Source organism: Chenopodium album, chromosome 3 (genome assembly GCF_948465745.1).
Source record: "Chenopodium album chromosome 3, dcCheAlbu1.1, whole genome shotgun sequence".
Classification (NCBI taxonomy): Eukaryota; Viridiplantae; Streptophyta; class Magnoliopsida; order Caryophyllales; family Amaranthaceae; genus Chenopodium; species Chenopodium album.
The window spans coordinates 433,695-452,519 of NC_137836.1; the positions used below are offsets into that span (position 1 = coordinate 433,695).

Consider the following 18,825-nt stretch of genomic DNA (forward strand, 5'->3'; position numbering starts at 1 on the left):
AATGATATTCAATACTACGTATATTAGTAGGATAACATTGACTTTATGAAAACCCTTAAAAATGAGATCATGTATTCAAATCATAAAGAAAAATTTAATCTGGATGTAGAGAGTGCCACATGACACATGAACAATGATCTACCCTAACGAAAAATGGCAGCATTGCCCAGGTTTCTTGAGTGATAAAGAAATCAGATAGTTTCAGGCTATGGAGCAAATCTATGTTCAGTACAAAAGACCCTTTACAATCAGCAAAATCATAATTTTACAGAACCCTTGATTCAAAACCTGATGACTCTGAGAAGTGAGAACTGAAGCGATGAATCCTACAATGAACATATGACACTATGGCAGTAGTATCCCATTCTTACAGTTATGGACAAGAGCAGAAGCAGTAGCTTTCAGCATCTTTTACACTCCGCATGACTAAAACCACCACCACCACCTCTTTTCCCGCTCATTGCGGGAGCCTGAGCCAGAAGGTTGGATGGGTTGTGGAGGCCATCCATTTGAATTAGTTTGCCCATTCGACCTTCCAGCTAGAGAATTGCCCAACCAAAGCACCAAGACAATTCCTGCTAGGCCAAATATAGGAGCGGCTGCCGAGAATAACCACCCTCCCCTCCTACCATTGGTGTGTGAAATAATTGCCGGAGGACCTACATCACCCAATGCGGCAGCAAAATCTTGAGATTCATCCATTTCACTTGTATCAGTGGCAACTGAAAAACCATCATCCCTACCCTCCTGGATTTCAGAACTGAACATTCTATGGCTAGCGTGGCGCTTGCCTCGCTCATAATCTCTGTCATCGGTTGGGAGTTCATATCGACAAAGGGGGCAAGAATTCCTCGCACTCAACCACGGCAATATACAGGATGGATGGTATAGGTGACAGCAGGGCAGCTGATTCACTTCAATGCCAATCATCAACAAATCTTTACAGATTGCACAAGCCAAGCCATCAGGTTTCAGATGCTCATCAGTAATGACTACAAGGGGCAGTTTATCAATGAAAGACACAGCTGCAGGAGGTGCTCCTCTTCTTGCATTATCAGTCTCAGTAAGATGATCCAAAAATTCTTCAAATACTAAAGAATCAAGATAATTTGCAGGATCACCACTATACGGTGCTTCACCAAACACTTCCATGCTTGCAGGGATGCTGGGAATCTGGAGGTCCCTAACTTCCCTAATTCTCCGGCGAATCATCCCCTCAAACTCAGAAGAATCTGTTCTACTATGTTCAACAAAATAATCATTGCCAGCACTTGAATCAATATGAGCTCGAATTTCACGAGGCCCAACTGTATTCTCCTCAGCATCAACTTCTTCCCACTCACCATCTTCTACTTCATCCTCATCAGAATTCCAGTGCACAATACCAGCATGCATTGGATCAATATCAGTGTCACTGTCAATATCACTTCTCTCCATAGATTGGACAAATAAGTCTATGTCAAAGTAGGTATGACCATCAATTGAAACACCAGAGTCACCTTCATAAGTACTAAATGACAGAGCATCACTATCACTATGATAAATCCTGTGTCCACCAACGCTGACATTAGATTCACTCTCTCCATAAAACGAATCGGAGTTGAATCCTTCACTTCCTGTATCAGAAAATAGTCTCCGCCATCTACTAGAACCATTAGGTGTTGTATTAGAACTAGCCGGCTGCAGTACCATCACATTAGGATCGGTATCTCCACGAACATCTTCATGCTCAGGCTCAGTATGTCGTGCTAGGTTAATTATTTGTGAGAACTGTTGTGAGAAATTTTCAATGACCTCGGAACTTCCATTAATTGACCTTCCTCTAGAGACCCTTCTTCGAAGAGAGTTGTGTGCTGGGGTGCCAAAATCTTCAACCAGCAAAAATTTACAGTCATCACATATGTTGACACTTTGGAGACCACTATTATTTTCATCCTCCAATGATAGAGTTCTTCCACAAAGACCACATGCCTCAGGCATTTCTACACGATCATTTGTCGAGCCATTATTGACGTGACCAGGCAAATTAGAATGAGGTGATACTAGTGTATTAGTTTGCAAGTCCAATTCCATCTGTAATATTCATAAAAAAAGGTTTAAAATGTGGGAGGGCACATATTATCCAAACGAGATATCAAAAGACCTTAACTACATGAAAAATTGAAAATAGAAATACAGATATCAAAGAGAAAAGTTGTCAGAAAAAAAAATTCAACATATTTCAAAAAAAGATGAGCAGATTGAAAGCTTAAAAGATCAATAAAAGCATCAGGATTATAAAATGTCATAATAGGTGGACAGATAATACTTTTAGAAAATAGCACATCAAAAGTCACTCTGCTTCTTAAATATCGGCATGCTAATCAAGGAATCCTATAATTGACTAACATTTTCCTTCATATTACTCAAACAACAAAACACAAACAAATAATAATTAGGGGAGGAAAAAAGGGTAAACCGGTAAAGTTGGAAGGAAAAAGGCATAGAACCATTGTATTGAACAGTAAACAAAATACTTTTTTTAATTTCCCAAAAAAAAGATGACTAATCCCTTTATGTTACTCCATTAACAAATTAAATGATAATTAGGGGAGGAGGCAGGGGTAAAGTTGGGAGATAAAGGCCACAGAATGTTCCATAGATTCTGAACTGTAAACAAAGATCTTTCAAACAAAATATGAAAATGCCGAAGTGATTATTACACCACTCTACAGCAATTCATTTTTAATGGGATCTGCAGAAGCACCCAAATGGATTGGTCTGGAGTATATAGAGTAAAAAAGGCAGCTTTCTACTTTCTAATATGGAAAATCTGTGATGCACCATAGCAGAGCACCTGTGAATCACATACGTGAGACGCCAAAAAAGGCAACCAGGTAATAGAGAAGGGATTGCAGGCAGGCAAGGTGACTGAGCTGCCAGAAGAGGACAAAGAAGGTGATCAGAGCAGGTTTAGAATCCTAGGTATTGATGTATTCGTAATAAATAGCAAAGAGAGGGAGTGGAGAGGGCATTGAGAACTAAGACCTTAATTTGAGTGAACTGGGAGAGTATGTGAGCTTCTCAAATGCTCACTGCTGTAATATATATATATATATATATATATATATATATATATATATATATATAGGGTTGAGATCTAATGAGAAGCTTCTCAAATGAGAAGAATGAAAATGTGCAGAAGTTTTTCACTAAATGTGCATATTTTTTTCATTAAATGTGCAAAATTGATTTTTGTACTAAATTTTTTTTTGAATTTTCTGGGAAAAAACGAAATTGTGCACATTATGTTCAAAATATAAGAACAATAAATTTGAGTCTTATGCACGTAAAATCCTTCTAAGGATATATATATATATATATATATATATATATATATATAAACACACTCCATCCCCTATTGATAGTCCCTTGTGGGCATTTTCATGGGAATTGATAAACACAAATAAGAATAGTAAAAGTACATTGAAAATGTAAATTGACATTGGGTATGCAAAAAAGTGGAGAGAGAAAGTAATAAAAGTACATGGTAAAGTTAAATTTGCACAACTATTGTTGCAAATTGGAGGGAATTTGGGTAAAAAATTAATATTAATGGTTGTTGAAAAAAACAAATGGGGTGAACATTTTGGGACTAAAATTTGCCCATAAGGGACTATCATTTGGGGATGGAGGGAGTAATTTTTATCAACAAACCACCTTACTCTAATTATCTAATGGTCTGTTTGATAGCCGGTAATAAATTGGGGTAGTGGGAATCAATATTAACTATTAAGTGTAATTTAGTATGGACACAACCAACAATCTCCATGGGAAAACATTCTCATTCCCCAAACTAGTGTTTTCTTCATATTTTTCCATTACAATCCATTTACCACTTGGGAAGGGGTGCTAGGCGGGAATAAAAATTTAAATTGAGAATTTGGGGTCATCTTGACTGATTATGGGAATAAACATTGATTTTCTTTTCAAATTTACATACAAAACTATTCCCATTTCCCTTGCCTCCCAATCTCGCATAAACCCATGAGTATAGTCAATATTTCACCCTTGCCTCCCAATCCGAGCCACATAATGAGCTTTTTCCCCAAAGGAAAGAGCTTAAATTTTAATAAATCAAGTATAAAAATGTCAAGATTTGGAGTCAAATCTAAAAGGTCCAAACTAACAAGAGGGTAACAAATCCAGGATCCAAATTTGGTATCAAAGCTAATTTACACTATACTTTGTGTATGATTTCTAAAGAAATATCCAGAAAGATTACTATTCAAATATAAACCCCAAAAAAGCGCAGAATAATCAAACTGTTGCAATATACAATAAGAAAATCAAACACCCAGAGGGAACAAAAACTTAACAGTTAATTTTTTTTTTTTTAAATAAAAAAAGTCTGTCAATCACATTTTCTAATGAGGATCTAACGCCACCAAACCAGCAAATCCTTAAATATTATACAAGAAAAATCCCTAATACAATAGTTCCCAACAAAAAAAAAAAAAAAAAAAAAAAAAAAAAAAACACCCTAATTTAGATATACGGAGCAGCTAAGCACAATATAATCCTACCAAGCTTCCACCAGTTTACCTTATGTCCTCTCTTGAGCACTTTCTCATAAATGATGTTTGGAGTAATTTCTCATAGGAAAGCAAAGTTCTTATTTTTTATATTTTGTGATCACCAATTAAAGGATGAAGATGTGAGAGGAGGTGAAAAACAAAAGATATCAAGGAGAGAGATTGAGGAAGAAAGGAAGGAGACAAGAACAACATGCAAAACGAAGAAACAAAAAAGACAAGAATGATGAGAGAGACCGTGATGGATTCCATTATTTGCATACAAGGTACCTATGGCGTCTATAAGCAATAATACTCAAACTCAATTAGAAGTGCCAAACACGAGTATGTGTCCCAAGTGTCAGACACATTTATTTTATAAAATCTTTGCATGATCTTGGCCAAGTAAAGTATTTAAGTGTCATATCAATGCTCGAGTATTGAATGTCGAGTATCTGACATGAGTAGTTGGGGTGTTTAGCATGCGAGCATGGGTGTTGGGGGAGTAGAGGGTGGGGTTAAGAATGCGGAATGGTAGGTGAGAATTCATGAAAATAAAACAAATCCCTTATTTGGTGATTGGAAAAAGAATGTTAGGATTAAACAACAAATTCACATATATGCCCTTACTAAACATGCCTCTCCCTTTCTCCTCCAAACACCCCACCCCCTTAACCCCTTTATTAGGTAATAAAATGGAGGGAACTATGGTAAGAGAGATTGAGAGTTAATCTCTCCTTTCTCATAAAACAAACACAAGAATTTATTGAGTTGTGATATGAACTCTCAACATTTCCTTTAGTGTTCATAAGACAAACACACTCCTATAGGTGAAGTAAAAAGTCAAAATAGCATATTAGGTTTAAGGAAATAGCCATAATGCTCCTCTTAGAAATTAATGTGGAATCCCTAAGGTTCTTTATTAGTCAAATTGAGGAAGAGCTCATTGAGCATGAGTAGCGAGCATCATTATTATCAAAGCTGAGCATGTATCACAATCTCAAATAAAGTTTGATTTTTGAGAAAAAAAAATTGGACGTGCATGAGTTAATAACAATTCGGGCAAGTGTTTTGGACTTGCTATTTTGCAAAACTTTAACTCATTGCCCATTGCAAATGGAGCTAAAAGAGTATTCAGTGACAATATTTTAGCTCAAGATGAATCTTTATGGACATTAACAATCAGAGTTAGATGAAAAGGATGCTTAAAGGGATTAGTTTATAATGCAATCAGCTTTTTGTTGATAATTTCAGGAGTTGGACTTAAATCAAAGTAACTCAATATCTAATTCTATAGAAGAATGTCATTTCATTTCAATTACACAATCTGACATGCCAAAGCACATAATTTGAGGATGTACCAGATGAGACTAGAGAGCCTCCAACAGCCTGAGAATCATGTCCCGATGTTTGAAGTAGGTAACAAAGACAGCATAGTTCAAGGACATACTCTAGTTTCTTAAATGGTTTGACTTGGACAAATAGCAGAAGATATACACTATACGATACGAAGTACCCGTACATGTTAGGTGTGATTAAAAACAAATAGGAAAAATGGAAAAGAAAAATCCAACCTTTGCACTTTTTCCTTACAAAAATCCAACCTTCATTTTATTCCTCAAAAATCCAACCTTTATACCCCTCCTTCCCCAACACGTCCATTTTACCTGTGACCTGATAAACTGGTTAAAAAAGTTTTTTTTTTTTTAATTCTCTCATTTTTCCATCTCACTCCTCTTCTTTCTCTCTCCTCTCACCTCAAACACTGAAACCACCAACCCCACCTCCGCCACCACCACTCATCACCGCCGTTTAACCTCTCCTCCCCTCCCTCACTCTCATTCCCCCTCTCTATCTCTCTCTCACCTCTTCCTTCATGGAGTCAGGGCTTGCGATTTGCGAAGGGTGGGATGGGCAAGTGTGTTGGTGGCAGGAGAAGGTGGTGGTGGTAGTGACGAAAAAGTGCGAAGAGTGACATCGGGCTGTGTTACGAGGAGGTTTTTAGGGGCTAGGTTTCGGGTAGGGAGGGTTTCGAGGTTAAGGGAATCGAAGGTGGGTGATTTGGGTGGCTGATGTGACGGAAAAAGGGAGGTGTAGTGACGGAAAAAGGGGGTTTTTTAATTTTTTTTTTATGGCGGCTGGGCGGTTAGCGGGGTTTGGGTTTGGAGGTGGTGGCTGGACGGTGGAGTTGGTGGATGGGCGTGTGTGTTGGTGGATGGGCGGTGGAGTTGGTGGCTGTGAGGTTTTGTTGGTGGCTGGGTGTGTGTGTTGGTGGCTGGGCGGTTTTGGTGGTGTGTGTTGGGTTTTGGTGGGCGGGCAGGGGAGGGAGGGGGAGAGGGAGTGGTGGCAGGGGAAGATGGTGGAGGTGGCAGGGGAAGGTGGTGGTGGTGGAAAAGGGATTCTGATTTTTTTTTTCTTTTTCTTTTAATTTTTTTAATAATTAAATAAATAATTAACCTATTAATAGCTTACGCGTGGCATATAACTTAGAAAAACCGGTCATCCACAGGTAATGGATTCTTGAGGAATAAAATGAAGGTTGGATTTTTGTAAAGAAAAAGTGCAAAGGTTGGGTTTTTCTTTTCCATTTTCCCAAACAAATATATATAGAGCGGCTTTGGGGCTTATAGGGTTTAATCCCTCTTATGTAATGCACACTCCTTTGCTGTATGTATACGGATGATTATAAGATATGTTTCCCCATTCCAACATATACAAGGGGTAATCTTTTTAATACCAGTACTATAATTTTGATAATATACAATTCCAAAATAAATGAGATTACATTTTAAAATAAAAAAAGATTTGTAACAGAATCAATACAAGATAATTGAATATGATTACCTGCAATTGGTGATTTATGAGGAAAATCGCTTATTCAAATCAAAGAAAGCTCCCAATTTATCGCAGTCGGCAAAGCTGAATATTTATTTCCATCGTACAACATTTTCCATCAATTGATCAATCAACAATGAACAATTAATCAATTATTATGTATTTATGCGCGGATTAATTTTTCTGATTGAATACGGGGTTTGAGATTTCAGATAAAAACCTAATAAGAGCAAATGAAGTAAGCAATAAAAATTCATAAAACAGGGAATCAGAAAGTCTTACACACGAATAGATCTTCGGCTTCAATACAGAAAAGAGACAAAGATCGTTGCTTTGTCTCATTTCCATTTTTCCGCCTTTTCACTTCAATCCACCTAACCACAGTCCACAACTGCTAGCCCATGAACTATAGTCAAGATGACGCCGGCTGGAGATTAGTGCTTTTGGTCGGGTCTGATCGGGTTGGGTTATTCGTATGAGACAGTTTTTAAGCCTACTCCACAAATGGTTTGAATTTGGATTTATTTGACCACAAAAATACTACTCCGTACTTGAGTTTTTCATTACGTATAACAAAGGGATATTATTTATGAATCATAAAATATTTTTTTCTTACGCATAATAAGAAATAAAGGTAGTAAAACGCTTATCTACTTTCATATTTGTAAATACTTTTTTTTTTTTTTTTAGTTGATACATGTCTATTACCATGCTTATCAACACATGTTTTTAACAATTAATATCTAATTATCAACATTGTAAAATTATATTAAAAAAAAATATTTATAAAATATTAGAGACGATGCAAACAAGATTTTGCGTGACTACGTTTTATCATATGTACAAACCACAAAAAGCAAGTCAAACTATAGTGTGTGGATAATATAAAAGTCAAACGGTGTCAACTAAAAAAACAGAGGAAGTATATCATTAACTTTTTGTTTATTAAATGTGAGCTTCACAGATTATTTACGAAAATATGATGCTGATTGAATTTTTTTTTTTTTTTTGGAGTTATTTACAAAAATGTCACTAGATAATTAATTCTTGTTTATCTGAATAATAAACTAGTTTCGCCATTCAACCTTCACAACTTATGGTTCGTTTGGCATCACTGTGATTTTCTGTTTTTTTGTTTTTTTTGTTTTTTTAAAATCATATCATATATATCATGTAATGAATAAAAAAATTAGTCAAATTTATTAAAATTATGATAATTTTGAAAACTGGCAACCAAAAAGTGGAAACACCTTTTTCTTATTTCCTGTTTTTGGTTTTTAGTTTTAAAAAAAAACAGAAAATTGAAAACAAAAAACAATGCCAAACAAGCCCTTAGAATTTCGGGTTCATAATAATTTCTTTTTGATTTGGGAATTCTATCAAAAATATAATTAACTAATACACAATATCAATTAAACTGTTACATCATACACAAAGCCTCATATGATAAGTTGTTATCGGTTAATATATTACCTTATTATATTTTATTATGTGAAGAAATGTTATAAAATACTCGTAGTATTTATCTTTATCTATATGAGAGTTTATGTCATAATAAGAAAAGTATCAAATATATCCGCACGAACGCAGAGGGCATATAAGTTAAGCCAAATAGAATAATCCATTAGTACTGAAACTATTCTATTATGGAGTACATTTATCGTTATACTCTTCTCTTTACTTTTTGTTTAGATCGTTGTTCCATTTGAGTTACTCCTAAAGTGTGAATAATGAAGTTTGATTTCACATGGTACTAAATTTACTATTAGACAAAAAAAACTATTCAATATGAGAGATCCAGATTGAAATTGAGATCATTTGCAATTAATGCTTGTGTTTGTTTTATTACACAAACTAGTTATTGGCTCGGGGCAATGTCTCGGATCATTATATTTTTATAAGTTTGTTCAAAACTAAATTTATAAGGTTAGTGTTCAACGAACAATCTTTATAATTAAGTGAATGAATATACAATAATTAAGACCATTACAAATAATTTTGGTAACAAACTTTGAATTGGAAGATTTTTATTTATTTATTTTTTTATTAACTAGTCGTTGGAGCACGCGCGTAGCCCTCAACGGTAAGATATGTAAGCTTCGTGGATGTGACCGTGTTTCGTAATTTGAGGTGTTATTAACATATTGATTAGGGGAGCATAATTTAATGAATTGTAAAAAGAGCTTGTTGTATCATTAATGTTATTATTGTGTGTGACTATTTTGAATATCCGATATCCAATTTTTTCGGATCGAATATCCAAATTTTTTGGATCAAATCCGGATCGGATCAACAAATATTCGAATTTTCAAATAGTTTTGCTTAGCCCTAATTTAAGAATTAATCGGTGCAATATATGTAATGTTAATTGTATGTTTTTATCTCTAAGATTATATAAATGCACATAAGTTTGGTTTATGCTAATCAGTTACATTTGATCGATTATAGTGTTTTTAGCAATCGAGCATCTTATTCTATAAATAGGATGTTCTTGTGTTGTTTTAGGAAAGAGCGCTAAGGGCTTTAAACAATAGATAATTTGAATTCTAATTTGATTTGTTGATTAAATATGTATTTTTAAGAGTGCTATTGTGTATGGGTAAATATGGAACGCATGATAAAGCGTTTTCTTTCTCATGATATATATAACTACTTAATGGCTTTAAGTGTACTAATTAATAATCTCTCTCTCTCTCTTTCTCTCTCTCCATTTATCTCCTTTGACTTTATCTCCTCGTTCCTTTTTTTAATAGCTTGAAATCATGCGTTCACTTGCTCACATTTCACTCATCCTTTCGTTTATTAGCTCAAACTATCTCTTATCTCTCTCTCTTTCTTCTGTCCTAATTCTTCTTGTCCTTGTTCCATTCTTTTAAAAAGGCTTTTAAAACTATAGGTTGTACTTTCTCGCTCTCCTCCCCCCAACATCTATCTTTCTTTTGCTCTCCCTTGAGCCTCCTCTCTCTCTCTCTCTCTCACACACACACACATACACACACACACACACACACACACACATCCCCCTGTCTCTATTTAGCGCTCTAGCTTTATTCGATATTTCGACCTCCTCTATCTCTCTCGGCCCTCGTTCTCTCTCTATCTAACTTTAATTTTCCCAACCCCTCTTTATTATTCTCTCTCTTCACCAAGATCCTTTTTCCCGTCTCTTGGCTCCTCTCTCCCAACCCTTCTTTATCTATCCGTCGGCATGCCCTTTACTCTTAGCTTATGGCCTGCCTTTTCTCTGTGGACCGAGGAGAATGGGGGCTCGTCGGGAAGAGGATTGTACGATGAGAGAAGCAAGGAGGTCAACCTCTTTCTTTTTTGAAGTACCTTTTCTCTATTTCATAGCACCTTTCTCTTTCACCCCCTCTTTCCTCGCGACCTTGTCTTCTTTCTCTTTCCTAGCACCTTCATCTCTCTCTCTCTTTCTCTCTCTCTCTCTCTCTCTCTCTCGGCATTTCCTTCTCTTTTTATTTATCTATCCATTCTTTCTCTTTAACCTGGCCTCTTTTTCTCTCCCGACCCTTCTCTCTCTCTCTTCTAGCCCTTTTCATTCTTGGCTCACTCTGTCTTTTTCTCTCGACCCTTCTCTTTCTTTCCCATCCCCCCTCTTTTTTTTTCTCTCCCTCTCTTCCTATTTCTTCCTCCCTATCTCTCTTTCTCTCCTCTCTCGAGTCTCTCCCACTGAATTTTGTAGTCATAAATTTGTGACTTTATTCTTGTCAATTGTCCCGGTAAGATTTTTCAAATTGTATGGTTGTTTAGTATATGTGAATCTCTGTAAAAAAATAAAAATAAATAAATAAATTAAAGTATATGTGAATCGAATTCATTAAAATTGTGGGGAATGGGGATTAATCGGTGCAATTATACATGTATTAAGTAATAAAAACGTTTATGATACATGTTTAATACATTTTAATTAATAAATTTATGATAATTATAAGTTATGTTCACTTAATATTTATGCTCAAGATTTTTTCCTAAGTAATAATAATAAGTTGTTTTTGTATAGTTTTACAAAAGAGCTTCTATAGGTTTGAATAGTAGAGTATTGACTTTGAATATAGTTAGTTAATTAAACATGTAACTAACTCTAAAAGTACTAAAATTAAACAAAGCATGTTTGAGTTTTTTTCACAAGCATTAAGTAGATTATAGATTCCTTAAAATTAACTATTGAGGGTACATATGTGTAATGTGGAGTTAGAGACAGAAAAAATAGTTGAGAATTATTATAGAGAGGGAGGGAGAAACTATTGGGATTGATGTAAAAAAGCATCATTAGTACAAAAAAAGAAAAAGAAAAAAAAAGATGACTACTCTAAAAAGGGGCAATATTGTCAAAAGTATTAAAATAAGCTTTTAATTTTTACTTACCTATAAATGAATGCAAACTTTATAATATGAGACATTGAGGCTATTGGAGCAATACCTAAACTTGTGCTTAAGTAAATAAGTCTCATTGTAAAGCTGAGCCAATATTGAGTGATTCCAAAATTCATCCGATTGTAATGACGACATTAGTAATTAGTTGATGATTACAAAATTAACACTCCTATTTATAATAACTTTGAATATGGGGTATATTTCAACCCCGTTGGACATTTTAATTTGTTCAATTACTCTAAGAAACTGATCTTTCCTGTTTGCTTTTCTTTTATGTATCTCTTCCTTCATTAAATTTTCGACCTTTTGCAAAATGTGAATTATAGTATGAAATTGACATAAATAAATGTTAATTGAAATTGATCAAAGAAATGAATCTGAATACATTATAGTTACATTAAAAATCTACAAAGATTCACAATGGAAATCATGGATCATTAAGATTTGTTTTAACAACAATATGTAGGTGACAGCTGACATGTAATGGAATTTCTCCAATTGCAGAATAGATGGTTGCAAATTCTGCCTCTGAATCATCAATAGCCAGTTGTAGCTGAGCTCTAGAGTGGTTAGCCACATCAACTTTTCTCATGTATATACTTTTATGCATTCTTGTTCAAGCTCTAGCTCAAGTAAAATCTTGGCTCAAGTAACATCCTGTTCAGCCTTGCCCACCTCATCCCAAATTATCTGAATAAAACAGTAGAATAAATAAAAAAAATAGAGCTAATCACGGATGAAAACACAATAAACTATTAGCTTGTATTATACCTGAAGTTCATACAAAAGAGACCTACACGTAGTTGAGCATTCTGAAAGTCACCCATATTAAGAGATATTTGTAACCACGAAATTATTAACCTGCAGATATATTAGTTACAGAGATAAGCAAACAAAAAAGAACAAATGTATTAACTTGCGGACATAAATTTAAGAAATCTAAATGATGATGAAGGCATATGCAAAAACTGATACAGCTTATACACTTAATCTGCTATAGAGCGCTGGGGCAAAGCATGGCCTAGACTTATATACACAAGGCACAATATAATGAAAAAAAAAAAAAAAAAAACACTAACCTACATACACATCAGAAAACAAAGCAAAGAAATAAACCAAAACTGATATAACATAGACTCGGCCTTTCTGATGTTTATGTGTGTAGCTTAAGCTAATTCATAAAGTCTATCCCATAACTTCCTGGCTTGCGCTTGTGAGTAGCTTAGTGTATCATGTCAGAAAAATGAACCCCTTTAATTACCCTCCCCTTTTTTATAATCAAAAGAGAGAATGCAATACATATCTATTGCCTTTATTATCTCCCCAGGCTCTTCCCTCTAACTCATCAACCCAAACACAAAGCAAAAGGGATCTGAAGCCTTATGTATCAAGTTAGTAGGATGTATGCAAATATTTAAACTAAGCATATAAAATTTAATCGCCTATAAAATTTATGGAGGTTGGTTTGCTTAGTTTAAAGAATTCTATAACAAATTTGATAGCTCGTACATTAAGTTATTCAAAGCTCATCCAAGCAGATTATCTAGCTGCTCATCTACTCTAGGCACATTATTTGTTTCCTGCTTCTTTAAGAAGTGCAGACAAAACATACAATCAATACAAGTATTTGACAGCAAAAGTAAGAATATAATCCCAAAACTAACCTAAGTCTTTATTTGCTTGCTCAGCTTTCCCTTGTTCTTGCAGCTTCATGTATCTCTCATGACCCCTCTTCGTTTTTCTAACTCCTCCCTAAAAATTGTTTTAGCAGAGTCCTGCAAGATATTTAATGCTTAAATCTCAGACAATAATCCTGGTTCTGAAAAACATCCATTGCAATATGATGCCAAGATTGATGAGCTGATTGAAAGGATAGACATTAGAGAAGGAGTCAAGGCTAAGCTACTGGTGTTTTTAAATGAGAATTAAATGCTAGGTTTATGTGAAAGTAATGGAGAAAAGCTACCCTCTTTGACACGCTCCTGGAATCCACATAAAAGTTGTAAAAGGGGCACACGCAGCAACCAAGAAGCCATCATAATAAAAAATAAAAAAAAAAACAAAAATAATCAAATCATAATCTAAAAAATTGGATTTAAATGAGAATTAAATGCAACCCTCTTAATCCATTTTTTTTTTCTGAAAATGAATACATTACTAAACAATCCCCAATTTCCACAATTGACAAAGCATACTTACAATATATATAAACCCAAAAAAAAATGCAAAAAAATGCCAATCTTTTGAGCTACCTTAACAGATTTAATAACATTCACAACACTAAAAATTCACTTATTAAAGTTCATAAAATACAATTACGGAGTATCAGCCATGCTATCGATCAGCATGTACATAAATTCTCAATTCAAGGTAAAGCTAATTTTAGTAACCGATTGTTACTGTATGAGTAACAGTTTCCCCAAATCTCACTAATACTCTCATCAAAATAGAGAAACTCAAATCAAAATAAACATGGATAATTGATAAATCAAAGGGGAACCAGATTTAACTATGAGTAGAATGACCACTTTAGGATCAAATTGCACAAATAAATTCAATTTTTTCCCTCTAAACAGAAATCCAACAATACCCATAAAATAAATAAAACCCAAATCCCAGAATTCAAATCCATCAAAATAAACACCCAAAAAACCTAAGAAATGGACTAAACATAAATGAACAAAGAAAGATATCTGCCAAAGAATTAAAGGATACTGAAAAGTGAAAACTGAAGGCATTGGAGGATTGATCGAAAACTAACCATGCATACAAGCCAATATCTTTCCAAGATCAATGGTGGGAGTGACAAAAACATGAACGCCTTTTCCAGCTTTAGTCAGAATTCCGACAGTATTCTCCGGATTAGACTACAAGAAATCATATCAATAACATCAAACCCATCAAATACTATCAACAACAAACTACCAAATTAATGAAACCAACACCATAAGTAAGAGAGGTTTATTTCAAAGTCAATTCTCAACTACATTACAACAGTAGTTGCAGGTCACCAACCTTTTTTGAGTGGATTTCATCTTGATTGAATTCAAAAGGAGAGGAGCAGATCAGATGTGTTGTATAAGATCTTTGTTCTAGCAGACACTAAGGATTAAGCAATAACATCAGGATTAAGCAATAACTATTTAAGAATGCAGCATTAATCAATTTTGGACAGACATATCATTACTAAATTTTATAAATCAGCTCAATAAATCTTAGAAACAAGCACAGTAATTGATTTAAACAAATAGACTCCCATCACCAAATTTGAACCAATCCAAAACCTACAAGAGCAACCAATCAATAGTAATCTGAAATTGGACAATACAAAAACAAATTCCACAAATTGATTATTATTGATTGTGATAAACAAACACACAAAACCCACCTCCAAAAATCACTCATAATTTCATAACTCAACACCAAAAAACAAAAAAAAACTCAAAAAAGTACTCATAATCTCCCTTCATCATCAAGAAGACTCTAGATTCACTAACAGATGCAGTAGGAGTGAGATGAAAGAGTACGAGGTTGGTGTTGGTAAAAGAGATTTTCTTATGGTATTGATTGAAGTAATCACTAACCTGCGAATATCTTAAGCAACAACTTCAAGCTCGGGGTGTTGATGAAAGAGTACGAGGTTGGTGAGCAAGGGACATCATCGGCAATTCCGAGTAATTAGAATTGGTGTGGTTGTTGTTCCACTGTCATGTACACAGACTTCCAGAATTTGTTATTTTTTGCAATTGCTTGAAATTGGAGGGCGGTATAAAGTCGAGTAAAAAAATAAAAATACACCCTAATTTGTTCAAAATTCCAAACAAACTTGATAATTATTTTCAAATCCAAGTACAATAACAACCTAATTCGATGCTAGATTGAGAAAAGATTTTGATGATTAAAAAACAAACATCTAAATTAAAGAATTTGGGCAAAAGCCCAAGAAAAAAATTACAGCCTAATTTTCCAGAAATGAGCAATTTTTACATATTTCTATATAACCACATCAAATTGAAGGAGAGAAAAGACCTTATAAGTTTCTGAGTTTCATCAAATTGATGGCAGAAACTTCCCCAACACCATTACCTCCGGCGCCGTTCATCACAGTTTCTCTCCTCTTTTTCCCTTTTTTTAGGTTAAGATCAAAAGGGCGAAAATCCTTGAGAGTTTCATCACCACTCCTTCATTTAAAAATAGTTCGAGTTATTAATCGAATTTGAGAAAATTAATTAAGAAGCTTAACGAAGAAACGTAGCACAAAAAAGGATTACTGTTAAAAGATTGTCAAAATTGATATTAGATGATTATAAAAAGGATAGAGATCCTACCTCAAGAAGCTGCTTTAATTGAGGAAATTAAAACAAAATCTCGAACCGAAACTGGAGGAATCGAATTCACAAGAGAGGAGTGGTAATTGATCAGCTAATTCAAAGAAAAAAACTAACCTCAGAAACTGCTCCAATGGAAATTATGAGCTCATCGCCATCGTTGTTGAAGGAAAACATATTTTCTCTCTCCTAGCCTGTTTCCATTAAAACTCTGAGCTTTTTTCTGAGATGAGAAGAAAGAGAGCTAAGGAAGTAGGTAAGGGAAGTCGATGAGAAAGCACTCAAGCTGTCAAGCATGAAGCATCAACCAATTAGAATAAAGGGCAATTTCGGAATTCCATTAATTTTGGGGGTGTTAATGTAATAACTCCACAAGTTACTGTTACTAAGTTCCCATATTTATATGGTTTATTATAGATGATTGAAACATCATTAACATGAATTGCTTATGTGGCAAGTTTAAATGTTGAAAAGAAATGATGTGGCAAAAGTTTTAATAATAATATAGATATAGATAGGGGGCTTGCCCAATTGATCTTCATGATTAACATATTTTGTCAATCTAGTACTTACTCATACTAGCCGGCTCATACTTGTGCTTCGTCGGCCGCTTAATCACTAAGAACGTAAGTCTATCCTAACTCTGTTTACTAACGGTAACAATAGTAGTGTTCATTCTGTTCAAGCTGCTTCCTCCATTGAAGCTACCACACCACCATCTTCATCATGCCCAAGCTTCATCTAATAAACCGACCACCGAAACCATTATTTCCGGCAGCTTCGCCGCCAAATCAAACGAAAACCTTAGGAAAAAAAAGGTGAAATTAAGGACTTAATCAACCCCAAAGGGTAAGGGTGACCATTTTTCCTTGAATTACTAGCCTAGGGAGCTTTGTTTGGATATAATTCTTGCCGACGTTGGAGGATGTGAGATCGATTTAAATACGAACACCACCAACAACCATTGTCGGAGTCATAGCTAGCTAGTTGTTGCCAAGCACTAATTTCACTGTCACAATGTCACCGCTACACCTTCCATCGCCAGAGCTACTACACACCCGCCATTATTGTTGAGACTTTGAGATAGAGGAGAGAGGAGGAGGGTGGGGATTTGGGGCTTTGACCCTAACTTTGTTGTTAACGTTATCAAACCTCAACTAACACAATAGTGCATAGCTGACAATATGAACATGTCCAGAGGCGGACCTACGTAGTAACAAGGGGTAGCACTTGCTACCCCTAAAAAAAAAAGAAAATAACACTGTTAATCAAAGAGACCTGTTTTTTGAAATAACAGGTCTCTTTGATTATTCCATAGCAAACTAATACCTGACCTGCTGACCAACGCGCTTCCCCTTTTAAACAAAAAGAGACCGGTTGTATAAAAACGGGTCTCTTAGGGTTTTTTTTTTTTAACTTTTTTCTTTTGAATTTATTTTTTCTTTCTTTTTTTCTTTTCTTTTTTTTTTTTATTTTTTTTTTTTACTTTTCTTCTACTTTTTGAAAGAAGTCCTAAAGAACATTAAATTTCATTAAATAAAGCCATACGACATCTACAACTGACAATTAACAATAATGAAAACGAATTTAACAAAATCAAACAAGAATTAATCAGGGAAGGGCTAAGAATCCAAATACATAAATATAACAATTCGGCACTCGATTCGTTGTCTCATACAACTTTTTGAGTGGATCCGTCGTCGCTTCGCAATTTTGTGAGAAAGTTAATTCTTATGCTGATTCCGTAACCCGAATTCGAGCCATAATTAATCGTAGCCCCGCACAACCGGAGACCAAATTAAACACAAATAAAACCTTGTCTTTCGAAGGAGTCCGAAAAACCTTGTCTTTCGAAGGAGATCGAAAAAACCTTGTCTTTCGAAAAAAGAAAATGAAGATTGGGGCTTTCCACCAGTAAAATCCGATGGAAGCCCCTTCAAAATTGATAATGGAGGCTAGAGTTTAGGAGAGAGAAGAGAGAGAGGAGGCTAGGGTTTTTATGTTTTTTTTTTTTTACTTTTCTTCTACTTGTATTAGTTGTATCTTGTATGTGTTTATGTGTGTATAATTAATTTTGTATTCGTCCATTTTTTTTAAAGGCTTTCATTCAAATAGTAAAATCTATGCTTTTTAAGTAATAATACAAATTTGTTTAAAAACTTTAATCATTTTTTTTAAAGAGAACTTTAATTATTTTTTAAATATCGTACATGTTACCCAATCTAAAGAAAAGATTATATAAAATGAGTAGCTTATTCATTCTCTTTATATTAAGACCCTTGGCCTTTATTTGATGAATTTCTGTACATTTTAATTGCATTTTTTATTTTTTTCAATGCACATATTTAGTAAGTAATACATTTACTAATTAGTTTTATACGAGAAATAATTTCATTTTATTTATATTATACCAATATAAATTATCATATAGTTTATAACCTTACGAATAATAGATGCAGAGTATATATATACAAGTAATTAATTTATCGGACATATGGAGTATACATTTTAATTTGATCATTGTGTTATATTGACAATTAGAATATTAATTTTTCTATATTTGTAAAAATACATGTTAAAATTTTTAAAGCTAATTATCAATTGATAATGTATACAAAATGTATAATAACTCGTTTATATATTTTATTTTCTTCTTATTGCTCAATGTTACCCCTCATTAGAAATCCTGGATCCGCCACTGAACATGTCCAATGACA

At 34.3% G+C, this 18,825-nt stretch overlaps 1 protein-coding gene across 1 annotated transcript; it reads right to left on the minus strand.

Annotated features, from left to right (window-relative positions):
• Positions 1–62: 62 nt before the first annotated feature.
• Positions 63–7,880, minus strand: LOC145623233 (uncharacterized). The gene is made up of 3 exons (XM_081676462.1): positions 7,670–7,880; positions 7,398–7,490; positions 63–2,073 (listed from the first exon to the last, which is right to left on the minus strand). Exon 3 carries the CDS (start codon positions 2,071–2,073, stop codon positions 427–429), a length of 1,647 nt encoding a protein of 548 aa, XP_081532588.1. The 5' UTR covers positions 7,398–7,490; positions 7,670–7,880; the 3' UTR covers positions 63–426.
• Between the last annotated feature and the right edge of the window lie 10,945 nt (positions 7,881–18,825).